General features: G+C 39.1%; 1 protein-coding gene across 1 annotated transcript; it reads left to right on the plus strand.

Moving 5' to 3' along the window:
- The first annotated feature begins 3000 nt into the window (after positions 1–3000).
- On the plus strand, positions 3001–5257 carry LOC147638751 (uncharacterized). The gene is made up of 4 exons (XM_086798721.1): positions 3001–3844; positions 3958–4190; positions 4619–4809; positions 4921–5257. The coding sequence occupies exons 1-4, from the start codon at positions 3022–3024 to the stop codon at positions 5072–5074; spliced, it is 1401 nt and encodes a 466-aa protein (XP_086654847.1). The 5' UTR covers positions 3001–3021; the 3' UTR covers positions 5075–5257.
- The last annotated feature ends 13082 nt before the right edge of the window (positions 5258–18339 follow it).

Genomic DNA, 18339 nt, shown 5'->3' on the forward strand with positions numbered 1-18339 from the left:
AATGCTTGATGATATTCTTCAATAGTTCTACTCCCCTGGGTTAACTCTAAGAAATCGTTCATCTTGGTTTCCAAAAAGCCGGGAGGACAGAATCTCTTTTAGGTAAATCTTGAGATCGTTCCATGTCTGGGTGTTCCGATCCAGACGGTTTGGTTTCTCCATGCCACTCTAACTGTTTCTACTATCCTCAGCCTTGCAAGAGCCATTTTACTCTTCTCATTTTACCTAGTGATATCGAAGTATTCTTCTCTTGCTTTGATCCACTTCACCACAGTCTCACCCAAGTTTTCCCCGTCGTCACCCTTGAAAGGTCCAGGCTACGATCAATGAAGAGTTTTACGATCATTCGGGTCGAGCTCTTCCTCATCGAGTTGGGAGTTAACATTCCCACCAGAGCGACCTCCATCCATGGTCCTATCAATAATAGGAAAATTCTTGTTAAGTCCCTTTGTTTTCCAAAATAACCAAGACGCTCAGGTGAAAAAACACCACTTTATTTATTATTCAAATCTGACTTTAAATCCAACTGATTTTGGGGTTCTTTATAGACTGGTCAGTCCCCCCACAGAATCCTGGGATAAAAATCCCTTCTACAAGAAGAACATACATAACTCAGTACCAGAGAATAATTCATTCAGAACATTCATATCCTTAACACAATAATGGTCCATCAGACCGAAAATTCCATCTGAACATTCCTCACAAAAATTTCAGTTATGCAAGTTCTCAAGTTGTCATTCCTTTATTAGATCCATTAGATCAAAGGTCATACAGCAACAATCAGTCAGTACAATCCACTAATCTCATAGTGATCTGCTGAAAGTTATAATCATCTTCCAGTTACTACCATCATTGCTGGGATTCCCCCCATTCATCCTCATTGTGGTTTTGTTCAACTTATCTTCTTTCAACTAGAATTCAAAAATCATCATCTTTCAATCAGAATCCAAATCAATTCATCAATTCTCAACCAGCATTCAAATTCATCATCTAGATAGCATTTTTGCTTATAATTTCAAGGTCTTAGATTTACTCGTATATATTGCCAGTAAAGAGCTATAGATATACCCACGGTATATACGGGTAATCACGGTCCTTGAAACTATAAGATAAATACCATCATATCTAGGCCTCAAGCAAGTCAAGGATTCCACACAATTGTGGTACTTCCATCAGAAGACCCACTTTCCACTTTATGAATCTTCATTCTGAATATCAATTTCATCACACCATTACAATCTTTTACTGGTACTTCATAAATTTTTGACATTTCTTGCTTCTCGGTTGATCCACTTTAGCCAATTCGCTCTGATACCAGCTGAAAGATCCCTGCCCCTTCCGTCAATGAATTCTGAGGAGCTAGCAACAACGAAAGTAGCACTTCTTCTGCAGAGGGCAGAGCCTCTCACTCGGGGCCTCGCCTACCACTGATATCTGGACAAGAGACTAATCCCTCAGTTCTTCCAAAATCGAACCCAGAAAAACTTCCCTCGTCTAGAAAGCACGGGCGATTCCTCCGGGATAATTTTATTCTAACGTAGTCAAGGTCTTCACTAACCAAACTAATTCGACCGAACCCGTAAGTCTCATGGTCAGATCAAGGAAGAGACTTGCACTTGGATCATAGCGTCCAACGCTTTTTTCCTCGTGCCGTTGATTCTTTTCCATAGAACAAGGGTCATCCGAGATTTACTTCAACTATCGTAACTTAACAGAATTGAGTCTCATTTTAGGGATCCATCAGTCCAGCCTAACCTCATCCAATCCCATGGATAGCCAATAGCCCATCCAACCACTGTAGTGATAGGATCCATTTAGAAATTTGGTTATGTTTTGCCCCGGGTACCAGGGAAAAGAGTTCCCATGCCCCCTAGCCGGTGCTTCAAGCAAACTTTAAGATAGTCACACCACTTACACACCCAATATGAAATTGCCTGTTTCATCCGTCTTTAAAATAATATTTTAATGAAACCATAGTATCACTGATCATATTCCTCCAAAATATCTAGCTTGAATTCTAATTTCCAATCATCCCTTCATCGGTGTACCTATGGCATCATTGGCAACCAGAACGCTCACCACCTTTTCACTCAGGGGCCTTTTCAGTAGTTCCTAGCTCATAGTACCCAGAAATATAATCACATAAGAAAATCCATATGGACTCTCCATTGAAGATCAGCAAGATCAACCAGCAGATCCATATAAAAGAGCCATGGACTCATCCGTTCAGGACGAGCAAGGCCAATCAACCAGATTCATACCCAAGTTCAGGAAACAACTCTAACTCCTTATTCCATTTTCTTCCCCGACGTACACGTGGGTATCTTCGGCGACCTAGAGCCCCAGCACCGTATGGTCGGCTCCTTCGCAGGTCACCTAGCGCTTCACTCAAGGCCTCTTCCTTGGTCCCTCATCCACCGTACTGGAAGCTCACCATTTAAACCGAATCGAGACTGGTCAAGACCTCGGCCGACCTTGCTACGCGAGATGTCCTCCATTGACTCTGCGTCAGCTATTGCAACTTTATCACTTAGGTCTCCATGACCTCATTCACACAAGATAGTCAAAATGCTTCCCCAGCATTCTTGACATAAAACAATCATTTAAAAACAGGTCATAAATACAGTTTTTGAACGAACTGTCATCTTTCCATATTGTTGCACATCATTTCTCGTTATTCCACATTCTTCTACATCAATTCCACATTCTTCTACATCAATTCACATTGCTTATTCCACATCTGGTCATATGTATTCCCATTGTCCTTCATCCAATCACATCATATTACATCTCATTACATCTATCCTCATCACATCATGTCACAACATATCCACATCACATCTCATCCGTTCATATCACATCAGATCACATTCACATCTATTTACATCACTCCACATCCATTCAGATCACATTCACATCTATTTACATCACTTCACATCCATTCAGATCTACCCAAGTCCACATCACATCACATCTCATCTATTTCTATCATAAACCACAATTATACCAACAAAACCACAAATGCAAGAACAACCACTAACACAAGTGGCAACACAAATACAGTCACACCCCCAGTCACAATCTCGGTCATATTCACATTCACAATCACAATCAGCATCACAATTGCCACAAACAACCCCAACAACAGTACCTCCTGTGATGTTGACAACACCACACCTGCAGCCCCGTACATCTGCTCAGCATCTTCATCCCACTCATCCTCCATATCAGCTGCTAATGCAGCCATTTTTACAAGTGCAGTCACAAACTCATGAACAAGCTGTGAAGATGTCCAATGTGCCCGCACAAGTTCCGCAACTCTCATTCAGTCAGCCTCAAGAATATCTCAACGTGCCTGTGATAAGGCCGAGTACTTCTGTTTTCAAATCTGAATCTGCCTTTGGGTCTACATCAGGAATTATAAATTCATTTTCAACGCAGGGCCCTCTTGGAAGATTTCACTCAGGATCTTTAACTGTGGATGACAATAGGCAAATTCCCAGCCTGACTCGATCAAATCAAGTTGTCATGGGGCAAGCACAACAGCAACAGCAACAGCAACAGCAACAGCAACAGCATCAGCATCAGCATCAGCAACAGCATCAACATCAACATCAACAGTTAAGTATAGTGTGGCAGCAGCAACAGCAGCAGGCACAAGAAGCATTGCCTGGGCTATCCAGCTTGGCACCACTAGATACCCAAAGCACTGGAAGCTGGCTTCCTTTCACAAGGGAAATCAACCAGTGTGAATCACCAATGCTATCAAACATACAAGTAGGACAATCTGATACATCATCAACAGTCACTTCGTGCTTATTCTCAATTCCTCCCGAATCTTCAGGTCAGCACAGGCTCTTGTCCTTGTGTCTTGGTGTTTTTAAGAACTCTTCTCAGGTTGAGGGTGTGTAGACAAACACTTGTACTTATCTTCTTGCTCTGCTTTTAATGCATCAGTTGTGCCACCTACCACCAGCTCTTTTGGCAATGTGAACAAGGTGATGCAGTGCCAGGCAATCAAGGAAAACGCGTTGGGATCATTCTTGTCACCATCTGGAAATTTTTTATCTGCAGCAGCTGATGTTGGTACAACACCTGGGACAATGGCAAATGGAGGATTAGATGAGGCTCTGTTGCAACGGAATAGCAGCTGGCCGCAGATGCCTACACACTTTCGAACATATACCAAGGTACCAAGCAACCAGCAATAGTTACTTGTGGATTATATATAGGAAGTCACATGAAACATGTTTATGTGAAGGGTCCTTTTGTTTCAAGAGCATTTACACTGTTTTCAATATAAGAAGCCATAAGCATTGGGGTGAACACCTTGGAAGTCTTTCAAAATAACTACTGACATGCATCCCTTTATGCCTCCCTGGTTTTCAATAACCCAACTATGAAGCATTTGAACTTTCCATAGCTTAACCAAAAGAGCGTAAATTGAGGGGTCTGTTAAGAGCTATTGCTGTGCCTTCTGGTTTTTTTTTTTTTTTTTGTGCGGAAGCATGTACAGACACATTGATGCACACGTTTTTGCTTGACTTTCTGTTATATTGGGTTCTTTCACATGCTTACCTTCATCTTTCAGTGTTTCAATAATAATGAGATCTTGCAGGTCTATAAAGCGGGATCTGTTGGAAGATCCATCGATCTTTCCAGATTGAAAGGCTACGATGAGTTACGACAGGAACTTGCTTGCATGTTCAACCTAGAAGGGCAGCTAGAGGATCCGTCAAGGTCATGTTGGCAATTGGTCTTTGTCGATAACGATGGCGATATTCTTCTCATCGGGGATGATCCTTGGGAGTAAGCCACCTAACTAAGTGCTGTCTGATGACTATACCTAAGACTTGAAGAAGAGTGTGAAAAGGAAAGACGTTTTTCTCTTAACTAGCTATATGATGTTTGCATGGGCAGTGAGTTTGTAAGCTGTGTTCGGGCAATCAAAATCCTCTCAGCTGCACAGGTGGTTCAACTGAACGAGGAAGGCCTAGTGCAACTGGCGTCTCTTCCTATACCGCAGCAGACAAGAAGCAGCTCTGAAGATTGCTACATTTGGAAGGATCAATGATGAAGACATTTGAAATGAATCCAGTTTTCACCCACTCAACCAAGAACTGGGTCCAGAAGGATGTGGGGTGAGCTGGATGTGTATTCATAGATTGTACATCTTCAACCTGAATAGCATTTAGACAGACAAGTTGCTCCTTGCAATTTGACTTCTGTTGTACTACAATTCATGGTTTTGTAATGTTCCATGAGACCAGAGCTGTAACAGTGCATCCATGAAGTTTTATCATGAACCATATTTGAGAGGCAACAAAACCTCCCTCGAATCTTGTATTACATTGGTCATCTGAAGAGGTAGTGTTCCTTTGTCTCGACCTCGGTCTAGAGTGGAGCAAAGTCAACAAATCCCGTGCGTGCTCCATCCCAATGGCCTTAGCTCTTCCGGTCTCCACTAACAGAAGCCATTATCAGCAAAACCCAAAAAGAATCCTAGTAAGACAGGAGCTTTGTGGGAAGTTGCAGTGGGTCTAGCCATGTGGTGCAAATCTGTAGTCAGAGAAGGTCTAAGCAGAGTAGCCAGGTAATGTCCCAAGCTAACAAGGTGCATCCCCACGTGTAATGGGACGGTGGTAGGCAATCCATGTAAAAGGAACCACTGTGTAATCCTGACTTCATCATATCTGTGCTCTGTGTTATTAGACGCTTATTGTGAGCTCTGTCATTGCCTTAAGAATTGCATCGTGCTACGTCAAACTTTGCAAGAATGATATGGCTTACTCCGAATCATGCATAGAAAAATATCATCAGTTGGCAGTCTCTCTGTGTCCTCTTATTATCCTCCCCAAGGTCTCGGCCCCAGAAGGGTGTCCCATGCATTGCCCCCAAATATGTTTCGCTACAAAAGAACAAATGTAAGCTATAGCAAAAGAACATAAACGCGAAATAAAATCTTACAAAGCTTAAGGATTTTCTAGAAGTATGCCGCACTAATAATATGTGTGTACATTTTTCTATAGAAGATTTTCTATTGTATCCACTACAAACACCACTCTTGTCATCTTTTGTAAACCCACCTTGGAAGTAAGATATTAAAGGGGCACCTTACAGGATTATATTTTTCTATGCAACATTTACACATACACTCTCTAATCATAATTTGCTCCAACTTAATATCATGTACAATAAACACACATATATTTATATTTATATATATAGAGAGAGAGACATACATATATGTTAACCACTCCATTGGTTAGCATAGTTTTGTCCATTCGACTTATCGTAAGACGCTTCACCATCTTACTCTTGTGAACTGACGTTTAATTTTTGTAGGACGGTATTGAAACATGTAAAGCAGTCTTACTATGCATTTATTATCAAATAGGAAAAGTCTACGGACTTTATGTACATAGTTGTTTAAGACTAATAGTAGAGGTCAGACTACTTTTAAGTTTGGCTAGTCTATAATGAAAACTAGTCATTTGTATGTAAGTCATTTTTTACGATAAGCAAGAGACGATCATTCCTTTGCAATAGTTTCCTCGTAGGCTCTCCTTTCCTCGTCTTGCTTATTGGCATGCTAAGTAATCTCACTTAGTCAATGGATGCATACTAGATAGATTTGATTGTAGTTTTTTTTTTCTTGCAATAGTTTCTCCTTCTCCCACATTTTGTGTGAGAGAACCATCGCAAAGACAGATCTCTTCTTACCTCCATCTAGGCATTGAAAGCTCTCCCTTCATTGCTTTGACAAGGAGCATTCTAGTGTGACAATGGAGTGAGGATGTGACAAACGAGCTAGTGGATCCACAATGTAAAGTTACATTTATGGCTCGAAGACAAGATCCAACGACACATACTTCGACAAGGCTAAGATAAACTTTTGACTTGAACACATTTGTCGTCGTTACCTAGCCTAGGGCTTGGCTCTATTTTCATCCATTCCATGCTATTCAGATCACCCAATATTGCCCGGTGTTCATAAAGAGGCCATACTCCGAAAAACATACGATTTTGGAGCCTTGGATGTGTTTGTTGCTTGCTTTTGATTTATTTTACATTAGGACATTCTATTTTTATCTATTGGTAAGACAAAATCCTAGTTCTTTTGTGATTTACATGAAATTGATGTCCAACGGCTTAGATTTTATTGCTTTGATCTAAGAATTAGCTTAGTAATTGTGATTAGGAGTGCAATCCACTTCAAAAATATGAGCGTTGAGCTCTATTAGATTGAATTAGAGTTGGATAGTCAACTTTTGTTCATGCATTTTATATATTTTTTAAAAATATTCATGCGTTGTTGGAATTGGTAGATTAGAAGTATACCATCAAAAAATACTTAATTAGTTACATCACAACTATTAATTACTATTAGTATCATTAATCGCAACCCGTCAAGTCCAAAAAATCTCCAAAATGATTAAAAACTAGGCCAAACAAGCTCTCTCGGACATGGAATGTGAACCCATAGTCCACATAAAAAGACTTGAGCCTTGACACATGAACCCTGAGACGTGAGCTTAGACATGTGAGCATAGAGGTAGGTATACCTAATATTATACAGACTAATTATTACTACCATAAAGACTCATACTACGAACACACCTACCCTATCCTTTGGGAGATTTCCTTATCATATAATCTGTAGTGGATACAAATTTCAAGGAAAAAATCACATCTTTTACAATTATTGGAGAATTAAGTATACTTATTATCCAATATTGCACACAAACTCTATCATAGTTCTAGTTTCTAGAATTATGTGTCCCATATAGACTCATTTCATAAAAGGGAAGTACGTAAGTCGAGTTTATATTGCATACCAACCCTATCATAGGTCCAATTCCTAGAATTGTGTGTCCAATGTAGGGTCATTTCTCAATATTGTACACCAACCCTATCATAGGTCCACTTGTAGAATTCTATGTCCCATGTAGGCTCATTTCATAGAAGAGAAGTATGTGAGCTGAGGTCATACAAAAAAGGTATGAGTTTATTGATATGAGTCTAGAGACGTGAACTTGGACATGTGAACCTACATACATGAGGTTGCAAACGTGAACTTGGACACGTGGAACTATATACATGACCATCTTGAATAATTTTGGCCAAAGTCACTGGAAACATCGGATTTGATTGGAATGCATTTATAGTGTATTATTTGGTGTGTGTGATCGCCGCTTCTCTATTAAAGGCATACCATGGGACCTTGGGGGAATAGTACTATTTGTGGATTAGGTGTTTGCACAAGCTAGAGTGGCCGAATAAACCTTAGGACCTAATTTTTAACTTTGATCGCCCAAGGATATAAATCCTAGCAGCCACACATAAAAGGCAAAATGTAGCTCTCACCACTCATTCTTTTATGCATAATGATAGAGTGCTCTTCTTCTCTACTCTCCTATTACTTACTTGCTTTTCTTCTCTACTCTTCTATTACACACCACTCTTTCTTTTATGCATAAGGATAGAGTGCTCTTCTTTACTTGTTTGAGCTCTTATAGGTGCTTGCTTACATGTGTGTGAGAGACTGAGTGTGTAAGATTGAGTGGTGAGGAGGGTCGAGCTTCCATTGGGGTGCAACAAAGTGGAACTTTCAGGTGTGGCTACATAGTAACATTGCCTCCTACGAGAATCCTAGGCAACTAGCTTTTATGAGATAAGTGACACACCTCGACTATGCATTTGTGTGCTAGGCCACAATAAACTGGTTTCTTGATTGAGCTATTTGTGCTCCTTAGTGTGGTTGGACAAAGCCCCACGACATTGGGTTATTCCTTGCATTCTTTCCATAGTACCACCAGGGCTTCCCATAAGTGGCACCACTATTAGGAAAATAGCCCCGCCGCATAGCAACAATGCATTTCAAAAGCTTGTGAATGGTTACAATGACATATTTTGGTTTTTGTAAGAAAAGAGTAGATAGAAAGTCTCAAAATAACTTTAATTTTACTGCATATTCTTACTTTCGTTGCATTCTTTTGTTATCTTAGAAATTGTGTTCAGTTTTTATGTTGCCCTAAAACTATGTCCTTTGATTTCTACAATTCATGTTTTTGATCAATTTTTACATTTTTTATTTTCTATTTTTTAATTTCGTACATAAAAATAGTAAATTGGGCTTTAAATTGAATGAATTAGATGAAATAGAGCTTAAAATTGGTTTCCAAACATAGGTTTTTCCCCAGTTTTGATTCCTTACACGAAGAAATCGGGTTAGAAACAACGATTTGGGATAGGATTTGTAAACAAGATTAATTCTAGTGTTTTGTAGGTTTTTTACATTTATGCAGTAGTGCTAATTATGCAAATTAAATTATCTTAATCTACCTTTAATTTAGGCTATAATTTGAAAGTCTTTTGGTTGGCCGCATCTAATACATGCAAGCGTTAGATCCCAAGTCAAAGGGAATCTTGGAAAAATCCAAAAACACAGACCACCCCTTTTCGCATAATTATGGTGAAACCAAAAACTATAAACCACAAACCGAAAATCTTAAAGCATAAAAGTAAAAAATAAAAAGTTTAAAAAAGAGAAAAGAAAAGGTAAAAGGTAAAAGGACAAAAAGGGAACAAGTTTTTTTTTTTTGAAAAGTGCATACACAAACTTGCCTATTATATAGGCTTTAGGCCGTTACGATCATTTTGGCATAACCTAGATAAGACCCAAAATTTTTTTAATTTCTCAGACCTAGAAAACCCTCTGGCTTTGGCTTGAAAAAAAGTTCATGCACAACCCTTCCCAAAGTGCTCAAAAGTATCTCAAATCCATTTTAGATAAGTTTCTCTAACACCACCCAAAAAATGTTATAAAATTAATTTTAAAAAACCAAACTTTCTAAAACTACCCCCTAGTCTAAAAGAGCCTGCAATGACATGCAGTTGTGATCTAGGCTTATTTTAGAGATAAATCTAGAGGAAACCATGTCGACCCAATTAGGCTCTTATCAACCCACCTTCGTCTTATGACCCTCTTCACGAACGAGATTCAATGCGGTACATGGCCTGAGACTCTCAACAAGCAGCGACACTTCTTCCATTCTGGAATCGATGGAAGGAATACCGGACCATGGGAGAGAAAGCCCCACTCAAACAATAAATGCTAGACCTACCACCACTAGCTTGATAGGCCGCATGACTAATTACTTCATGGGTTCGACTTCGACTAAAACCTCTGTCGTGAAGGAGTTGGGGTTAGACCTAGTGTCGCCTTACACACGAGACCCATGCATGTGGAAATCCCTGTCCACATGGGAGAAATCTTAATCGCCAACCCGATGCTTATAGAACAAAACCTCGCCCAAACCTTACTGCCAGATGGCAAGACTAAAGAGGAGATGCAAGAAGTACAAGCCCTAATCCAAGCTGCTAGGGCAAAAGAGGAAGTGACCTTCGCTAAGCCTAACAACGATTAGCAACCCAAACCACACCAATTGGGCAAGCCACCCAAGCTTCACCAATTGCCTAGGTGAGTGATAGCCTAGAGAGTGCCAGACTACACGAATTCATATCCAAGGTGGATCTAGGCGTAATCTTCTCAAACACATTACTACAAACCGAGAGGAGCTGGGAATTCGATGCGACCCAAGAAACCTTGACAGACCTAGCTACGGGCCTTATTTATGTTGTTAGAAATTAAGCAAGCTGACTTACACACAGACGAGGAAGAGCGACATTGGATGGTCGTGGAATGTATTCATGCTATTGTAGAGTAAGAGAGGCTTAGATAGGGAATCACAGTGCCCATGGACTTCATGTGACACAAATTGGGACAAGCAATGTGCGAGGCCCTACCTTAAGTGAGATGGACACGCCATCAATAAGCCCTACTGATCCCACATATGTGGTGATGCCTGGCTACACGATGGACCAAGCCCCGCCGACTACTACTACTATTGTTCCTCAAGTTTACACTAGATTCCACACTCAAGATGCTATTAGCACAATTCCAAACTGTGGTATGGAGTATTACACCACTCATAACGGCACCACTTGTGACCAACCATGCAACATTGCTTGTTAGTTTCATGCTCTCGGTCACAACTATGGCAATCATGGTTGCAGCAGTCCCTACAACAATGGCTCAAGGCCTAGTTAACTCGTACATATCATCTGCTAGGGTCATAGAAGGAGGAACCTTCACCCAAAATGCTCAATTCCTTGCGTCTTCCTCTATTTTGGCAATGCAACCTTGAGCAAGGGAAACATCCTCACAAATGACTAGACCAACGGCGCCCTTGGCTCATATATCATCGGTACCTATGGAAATTAATGTATGATCCCCCACGTATTGGACTCATGTTACTTCTCTAGTATTCATGCCATTATGCTTGTAGGCAGTGCCCTTCGTACCACATGTTGCCCTTGTTGTACCAGTACTGCCATTAGCACAGCAGCCCTCCCAACTGATCCAATAGACTTGCACAAATCGTGAAGCTCACACATAAGTTCAATGGAGAGGGTGATCCTAGAAGATATATTGAGTTCTTTGATCAAGTGTGTGAGGTCTCGGATGAGAGGGATGAGCTTGCAAAGACCAACGCCTTTAGCCTTACACTGGATGGCAAGGCTGGTGATTGGTATCTGACCTTGAGAGTTGAATGTCTAAACTTTACCGAGATTTAACGGCAGTTATTCCTAAATCACTTTGTGCATAAGGGAACTTTGTGGAGTGTGGCTTCATAGTTACACAAAGCTGAGAGAGAAGAAGATGCGTTATTAAGAGATTTTATAGTCGTCTCAAGCATTTGAACTCTCATTGTGCTCTACATGAGCACTTCTCCAATAATCAAATGCTTGATCGATTTATCCACCAGCTTAAACATGAAGATATCCATAATGGTTTGGTCATTAGAGGTGTCACCACTTGGGAGGATGTCATAGCTAATGCCATCCAACTTGAGGAGGATAACCTAATGATAAGGAGAGTTAGAGCTTCAGATTCTAAGTCTGTTATGCCAACAGTAGCCAGCGGTCATAACACCACCACCACTACAAAACCTATAGCTAAAAGTAATACCTTAGCGGAAATGACTTGGACTAACTTCTCAAAAGATCTCCAAGAAGCAGCCTAGAAAAGCTCCAAATAATGTGTACATGTACCCAAGGAGAGAGCTTCATTGGTGTTCTCTTTCTTAATTTACAATCCACATCCATATCCACATTCACACATCCACATTCACGTTCATACATCCACATCCACATTCCATATCTACATCCATATCCACATTCACATTCACATACATCCACATCCACATTCCATATCTACATCCATACATCCATTTCCACATACATCTTTCCTTTCAAATACATCCTTCACATACAAACATCTACATCATTTCTTTCACATACATATAACTACGTCCATTCTTTCACATACATACATCTCCATCTATTCCTCCTTTATTTTCATCTATCTGATTCGTTTCACATTCTCGTATCTATTTATAGAATACAAGAGAATTCTTATTTTTTATATAAGATTTCTTTACGCATCTATTTATGCATAAGTTTATTTTCATCTATCTGATTCGTTTCACATCCTCGTATCTATTTATAGAATATAAGAGAATTCTTATTTTTTATATAAGATTTCTTTACGCATCTATTTATGCATAAATTTCATTTTAAGGAGTAACACTTTCAAAATAAAAATCAATCTTTTATGCATCTTCCTATGCATAAATCCATTTTAAATGAAAATGATACTTTTGAATTAAAATTCAATCTTTTATTCTTCTTCTTATGCATAAAATCAAGAATTGATAAAAATAACTCTTTTAAACTAAAAATAGATTTCTTTATGCATCTTTCTATGCATAAAATCAAAATTGATGAGAATAACACTTTTGGATTAAAATAAATTCTTTATGCATCTTTCCTCCATGCATAAATCTAATTTAGTAGGAATTACACTTTTAGAATAAAAGAATTTTTCTTATGCATCCTATTTATGCATAAAATCATTTATGATATAAATCACACTTTTAATATAAAAAATATATATCTTTTATGCATATGTTTATGCATACAATCATTTATGATGAAAATCACTCTTCTAATATAAAAGAATTTCTTTTATGCATCTAATTTAAGCATAAAATCATTTATGATGGAAATCACACTTTTAATATAAAAAATATCTTTTATGCATATGTTTATGCATACAATTCATTTATGATGAAAATCACACTTTTAATATAAAAATTTATCTTTTATGCATACAATCATTTATGATAAAAATCACTCTTTTAATATAAAAGAATTTCTTTTATGCATCTAATTTAAGCATAAAATCATTTATGATAAAAATCACACTTCTAATATAAGAAAATTATGAAAAACTTGATTTTATTCATTAATCATTCACCTAGGATAAAGAATGGTTGGATTTACTAGAGAAGAGAGGGGAATGCCTTTTGCAATGAGGCATAACATCATTTAGAGAAGACAAAAATCATAAAAAAACCATAAAAACATAAAAGAATGGAAAAGAGAAGAATCTCCAACTTACATGGATAATTTAAGAGCTTTCCTTTGGCTTGATGGTTTGAGAGTTCTACTCTTGTTTGGAAACAAGAGTGGCCACCAATCTTTTGGAAGAGGGAAGGTCAAAAACTAATGAATTATAAGTAAAATTCATTGTTTTTGGCACTTGGGAGAGGCAGGGTAACAGTGCAAAAACACTATTGAGTTTCAACAAATGGGAGGACTTCTATTGATAGGAAAAAGTGGGCCTCTAACCAAGCAAACTGATTCTAGAATTTTCCAGATCAGTTTGGTCAATTTTTGACCATTTTTATGTCACTTTTGCTCACTTTTTGGATCTAGTTGAAATAGGAGAGAGGAGAGATAAAAATATCTCATTATTTGGGAGTTTAAAACTCATTCAAGCATGTGAAATAGGCACCTCTTTCATGAGGGGAATTCCCCCATGCAGAGGTGTCAAAAATGCATCATTACTTCTAAATATCTCCCTTTTTTAACTATTAACCTTGTCCTTAGTCAACTCTTCATCTTATGTGAGTATTTATTCATTTTTGGGGGATTTTTCTTTTATTTCTTCATTTATCTCCTCCCTACATTTGGATGAATCTTATTGGTCTATAGGAATCTTAATTTAAAATTTCGAAAAAAAATCTTCACTCCCAGGATACTGCCTCTTGAACAGATTATACTTAATTTCTAATGCACCTTCTCAAAATCTTTTTGAACTTCTGTTTCAGGGGAATTTATTTTAATAAGATGAGGTATTTTTCTATCCAAAAATATTTAAAATCTGAATAACCACTCTCTAGAAGATTTTCTCTCTCTAGGCCAAAACTGATAGAAACAAGATCTTTTATATTTCTGAAGAGGAAATTGATTACAAGGGAAGATACTGGACATCATGAGGGGCCAGGGGAGGAATCTTACATTCTTTCCCACTTAAAAAACGCGAGATGTCCTCATCTCGCACAGCAGGTGGAGTATGACCTTTTTCATCTTCTTCTTCTTCAATCACTTCCAGCGTTACTGCTACTTCATAAATTTTTGACATTTATGGTTTTTTTTTGGTTGATCCTCATTAGTCAATTGGCTCTGTATCAACTGTAAGATCCCTGTCCCCACCGCGCAACAGTTTTAGGGGTACTAGCAGCGGAAGTAGTACTTCTTGCGCGGGGCAGGGTCCCACACTCGGGGCCTCGCCCACCACGGATATCCGGACAAGAGACTAATCCGTCCGTTTTTCCAAAACTGAACCCGAAAAAACTTCCCTTGCCCGGAAAGCACAGGCGATTCCACCATGATAACTTTTCCCTAACGTAGTCAAAAGCCTTAACTAACTGAACTGATCTGACCGAACTCGTAAGTTCCATAGTCAGATCAAGGGACAAAGTGCACTTGGATCATAGAGACCAACGCTTTTTTCCTCATCGAGAGGCACAGCCGTTGATTCTTTTTCCATAGAACAATTTTTGTCCGGGATTTACTTCATCTATCGAACTAAACAAAAATTGAGTCTCGATTTACGGATCCATCAGTCCAGCCTAACCCCATCTAGTCCCATGGGTTAGCCAACCGCCCAACCACTGTAGTGATGGGATCCAATTAGGAATTTGGTTAGGTTTTGTCCCGGGTACCAGGGAAAAGAGTTCCCAGGCCCCCTAGCCGGATGTTCATGCAAACATAAAACTAGTCACACCACTTACACACCCAATATGAAATTGCCTTTTTCTCAGTATCAACTATCTTTAAAACAATCCTTTAATGAAACCATTGTGTCACTAATCACAATCCTCAAAATCTCTGGTTGAATCTTTATTTCCAATCATTCCTTCATCGGTGTACTTATGGCATCATTGGCACCAGAATGCTCACCACCTATTCACTCAGGGGTCTTTTCCATAGTTCCTAGCTCATAGTACCCGACAATATAATCACTTATAAAAATCAAGATGGAATCTTCGTTGAAGATCAGCAAGATCAACCAACAGATCCATATAAAGAGCCATGGACTCATCCGTTGAGGACCAGCAAGGTCAATCAACCAGATTCATGCCCGGTTTCAGAAAACAACTCTTACTCCTTGTTCCAATATCTTCCACGATGCATGTGTGGGTATCTTTGGCGACTCAGAGCCCGAGCACCGTATAGTCAGCACCCTCTAGGATCCTTCGCAGCCAGTAGGTCACCTAGTGCTTCACTCATAGGCCGCTTCCTTGGTCCCTCATCCACCGTACCGAAAGCTCGCCATTTAAATCGAACCGAGGCTGGTCAAGACCTCGGCCGACCTTGCTACGCGAGACGTCCTCCGTTGACTCTCCATCAGCTGTTGCAACTTTATCAGGTAGGTCTCCACCCCCACGACCACATACTCAAGACAGTCAAAATGCTTCCCCAGCATTCTTGACATAAAACAGTCATTTACGTATCCATTCTTGACCAGATACATCATTTTCCATCCCATCACATCAGATTCATTCACTTCGCATAACGTCCATTCCTATCTTTCTTAATTTACATTACGTCTCATCACTTCCATTTCTCATTACATCTCATTCGTTCAGATCTTATATTATTCATTCACATTCTGATTCACATGACATCTCATCTCATCCATTCGCTCATATCGACTTCATATCCATTCACATTCATATTTGCATGCATTATTCCACATACACATCCACATTCGTACATGTACATTCACATCTACATCCATACATCCGTTTTCACATCCACATTCATACATCCACATCCACATCCACATTCATACATCCACATCCACATCCACATATCCACATTCACATTTACATCCATACATCCATATCCACATTCCACATTCATGCATCCACATCCACATTCACATACATCCACATTCTTACATCCATATCCACATTTACACATCCACATTCACATTCACATACATCCACATCCACATCCACATACATCCACATTCACATTCACATACATCCACATCCACATCCACATACATCCACATTCACATTCACATACATCCACATCCATATCCACATTCACATTCACATACATCCATATCCACATTCACGTTCATACATCCACATCCACATTCCATATCTACATCCATATCCACATTCACATTCACATACAGCCACGACAAGAAGACTGAAGACAAGAGAAGATGTGAGGCTCCAAAGAGTGAGGAGCCAAGTGAAAAACTCTCACAGAGAGAGAGAGAGAGAGAGAGAGAGAGAGAGAGAGAGAGAGAGAGAGACCCCACAACCCAATGTAACCTGCCCCAACAAAGTAAAATTACCTCTGAGCCAACGATGATGTAGGCCACATGGTAGATAGATGTATGTGTGAGCACTTTAGTCAAGGTCGCAGGCACTTATAGTAGCCTTGGACACATAGAGAGAGAGAGTGTCAAGGACTATGGAGTTTAAGGACTTGAGGCACTGGTCGCGGGCTATCAAGTAAGAGAGAAACTTGGTACAGGGTCCAGGTGTGCTAAGTTAACTTGAGGGGAGGTGTGCTAGACACTAGTCGCGGACTATCAAGTAAGGGGAGGCAAACTTGGTATAGGGTCTAGGTGTACTAGGGTCTAGGTGTACTAGGAGTATAGGGTCTAGGTGTACTAGGAGTATTCACTTGAGGGGAGGTGTTAAAAATACAAGTGAATAGGGTGTGTGCGGGAACAAGCCCTTGGTTAGAGGCTGTAAAAGAGAATGTGTAAATGTAAAAGAACCTGTGAAAAGGTGAGAAGAATCTACTGGGAGAGAATAAAGGGTAGCATGAGAAGATTTAGGAAGTGTGCAGATATTCTGGGAAGTGTGGAGATATTCTGGGAGATATTCTGGGAAAAGTGAAGAGGTGGAGAGAATCAGGGAAAAGAGGTGGAGTGAATCATGGAGAAATCAATGGGATTTGATGCTTGATGTAAACTCTATAAATTGAGGCATTTTCCTAATGAGAATTTGTTGGTTTTTGAGTATCCATGCCTACATTAATCTATTTGTTAATTACCCACTAATTATGTCTTAATTATTTGCTAATCACTTTCTTAATGATGTTGATTCTAGTGTTTGATCCACCATAGCTCATCACAATTGCTCTAATTTTAACAAGATAAAGATCCCTTCTACAAGAAGAATGTACAAAACTTATTACCAGAGAATAATTCATTCAGAACATTCATATCTTTAACACAATTATGGTCCATCAGACCGAAAATTCCATCTGAACATTCCTCACGAAAATTTCAGTTATGCAAGGTCTCAATTTGTCATTCCTTAATTAGATCCATTGGATCAAATGTCATACAGCAACAATCTGTACAATCTACTAATCTCATAGTGATCGGTTGAAAGTTATAATCATCTTCCAGTTACTACCATCATCGTCGCTGCTGGGATTCTCCCCATTCATCCGCATTGTGGTTTTGTTCAACTTATCTTCTTTCAACCAGAATTCAAAAATCATCCTCATCTTTCAATCAAAATCCAAATCAATTCATCGATTCTCAACCAAAATTAAAAAATCATATCAACCAGCATTCAAATTCATCATCTGGATAGCAATTTTTCTTATAATTTCAAGGTCTTAGATTTACTCGTATATATTGCCAGTAAAGAGCTACAGATATACCCACGGTATATACGGGTAATCTCACGGTCCTTGGAACTATAAGGTAAATACCATCATATCTAGTCTTCAAGCAAGTCAAGGATTCCACACAATTGTGCTGCTTCCATCTGAAGACCCACTTTCTACTTTATGAATCTTCATTTTGATTATCAATTTATATGAATTTCATCACACCATTACAATCTTTTAGTGGTACTCCATAAAATTTTGACATTTCTT

The sequence above is a fragment of the Cibotium barometz genome, chromosome 5 (genome assembly GCF_041138505.1).
Source record: "Cibotium barometz isolate CiBa-2024 chromosome 5, ASM4113850v1, whole genome shotgun sequence".
Classification (NCBI taxonomy): domain Eukaryota; kingdom Viridiplantae; phylum Streptophyta; class Polypodiopsida; order Cyatheales; family Cibotiaceae; genus Cibotium; species Cibotium barometz.

What these genes read in the sequence shown, in the direction of transcription:
- LOC147638751 (XM_086798721.1), top strand. Translation starts at nt 3,022, where the DNA reads ATGCAAGAACAACCACTAACACAAGTGGCAACACAAATACAGTCACAC. An exon ending in ACTTTCGAACATATACCAAG is followed by an intron (nt 4,191 to 4,618) that starts GTACCAAGCAAC and finishes GAGATCTTGCAG; the next exon opens with GTCTATAAAGCGGGATCTGT. An exon ending in ATCGGGGATGATCCTTGGGA is followed by an intron (nt 4,810 to 4,920) that starts GTAAGCCACCTA and finishes TTGCATGGGCAG; the next exon opens with TGAGTTTGTAAGCTGTGTTC.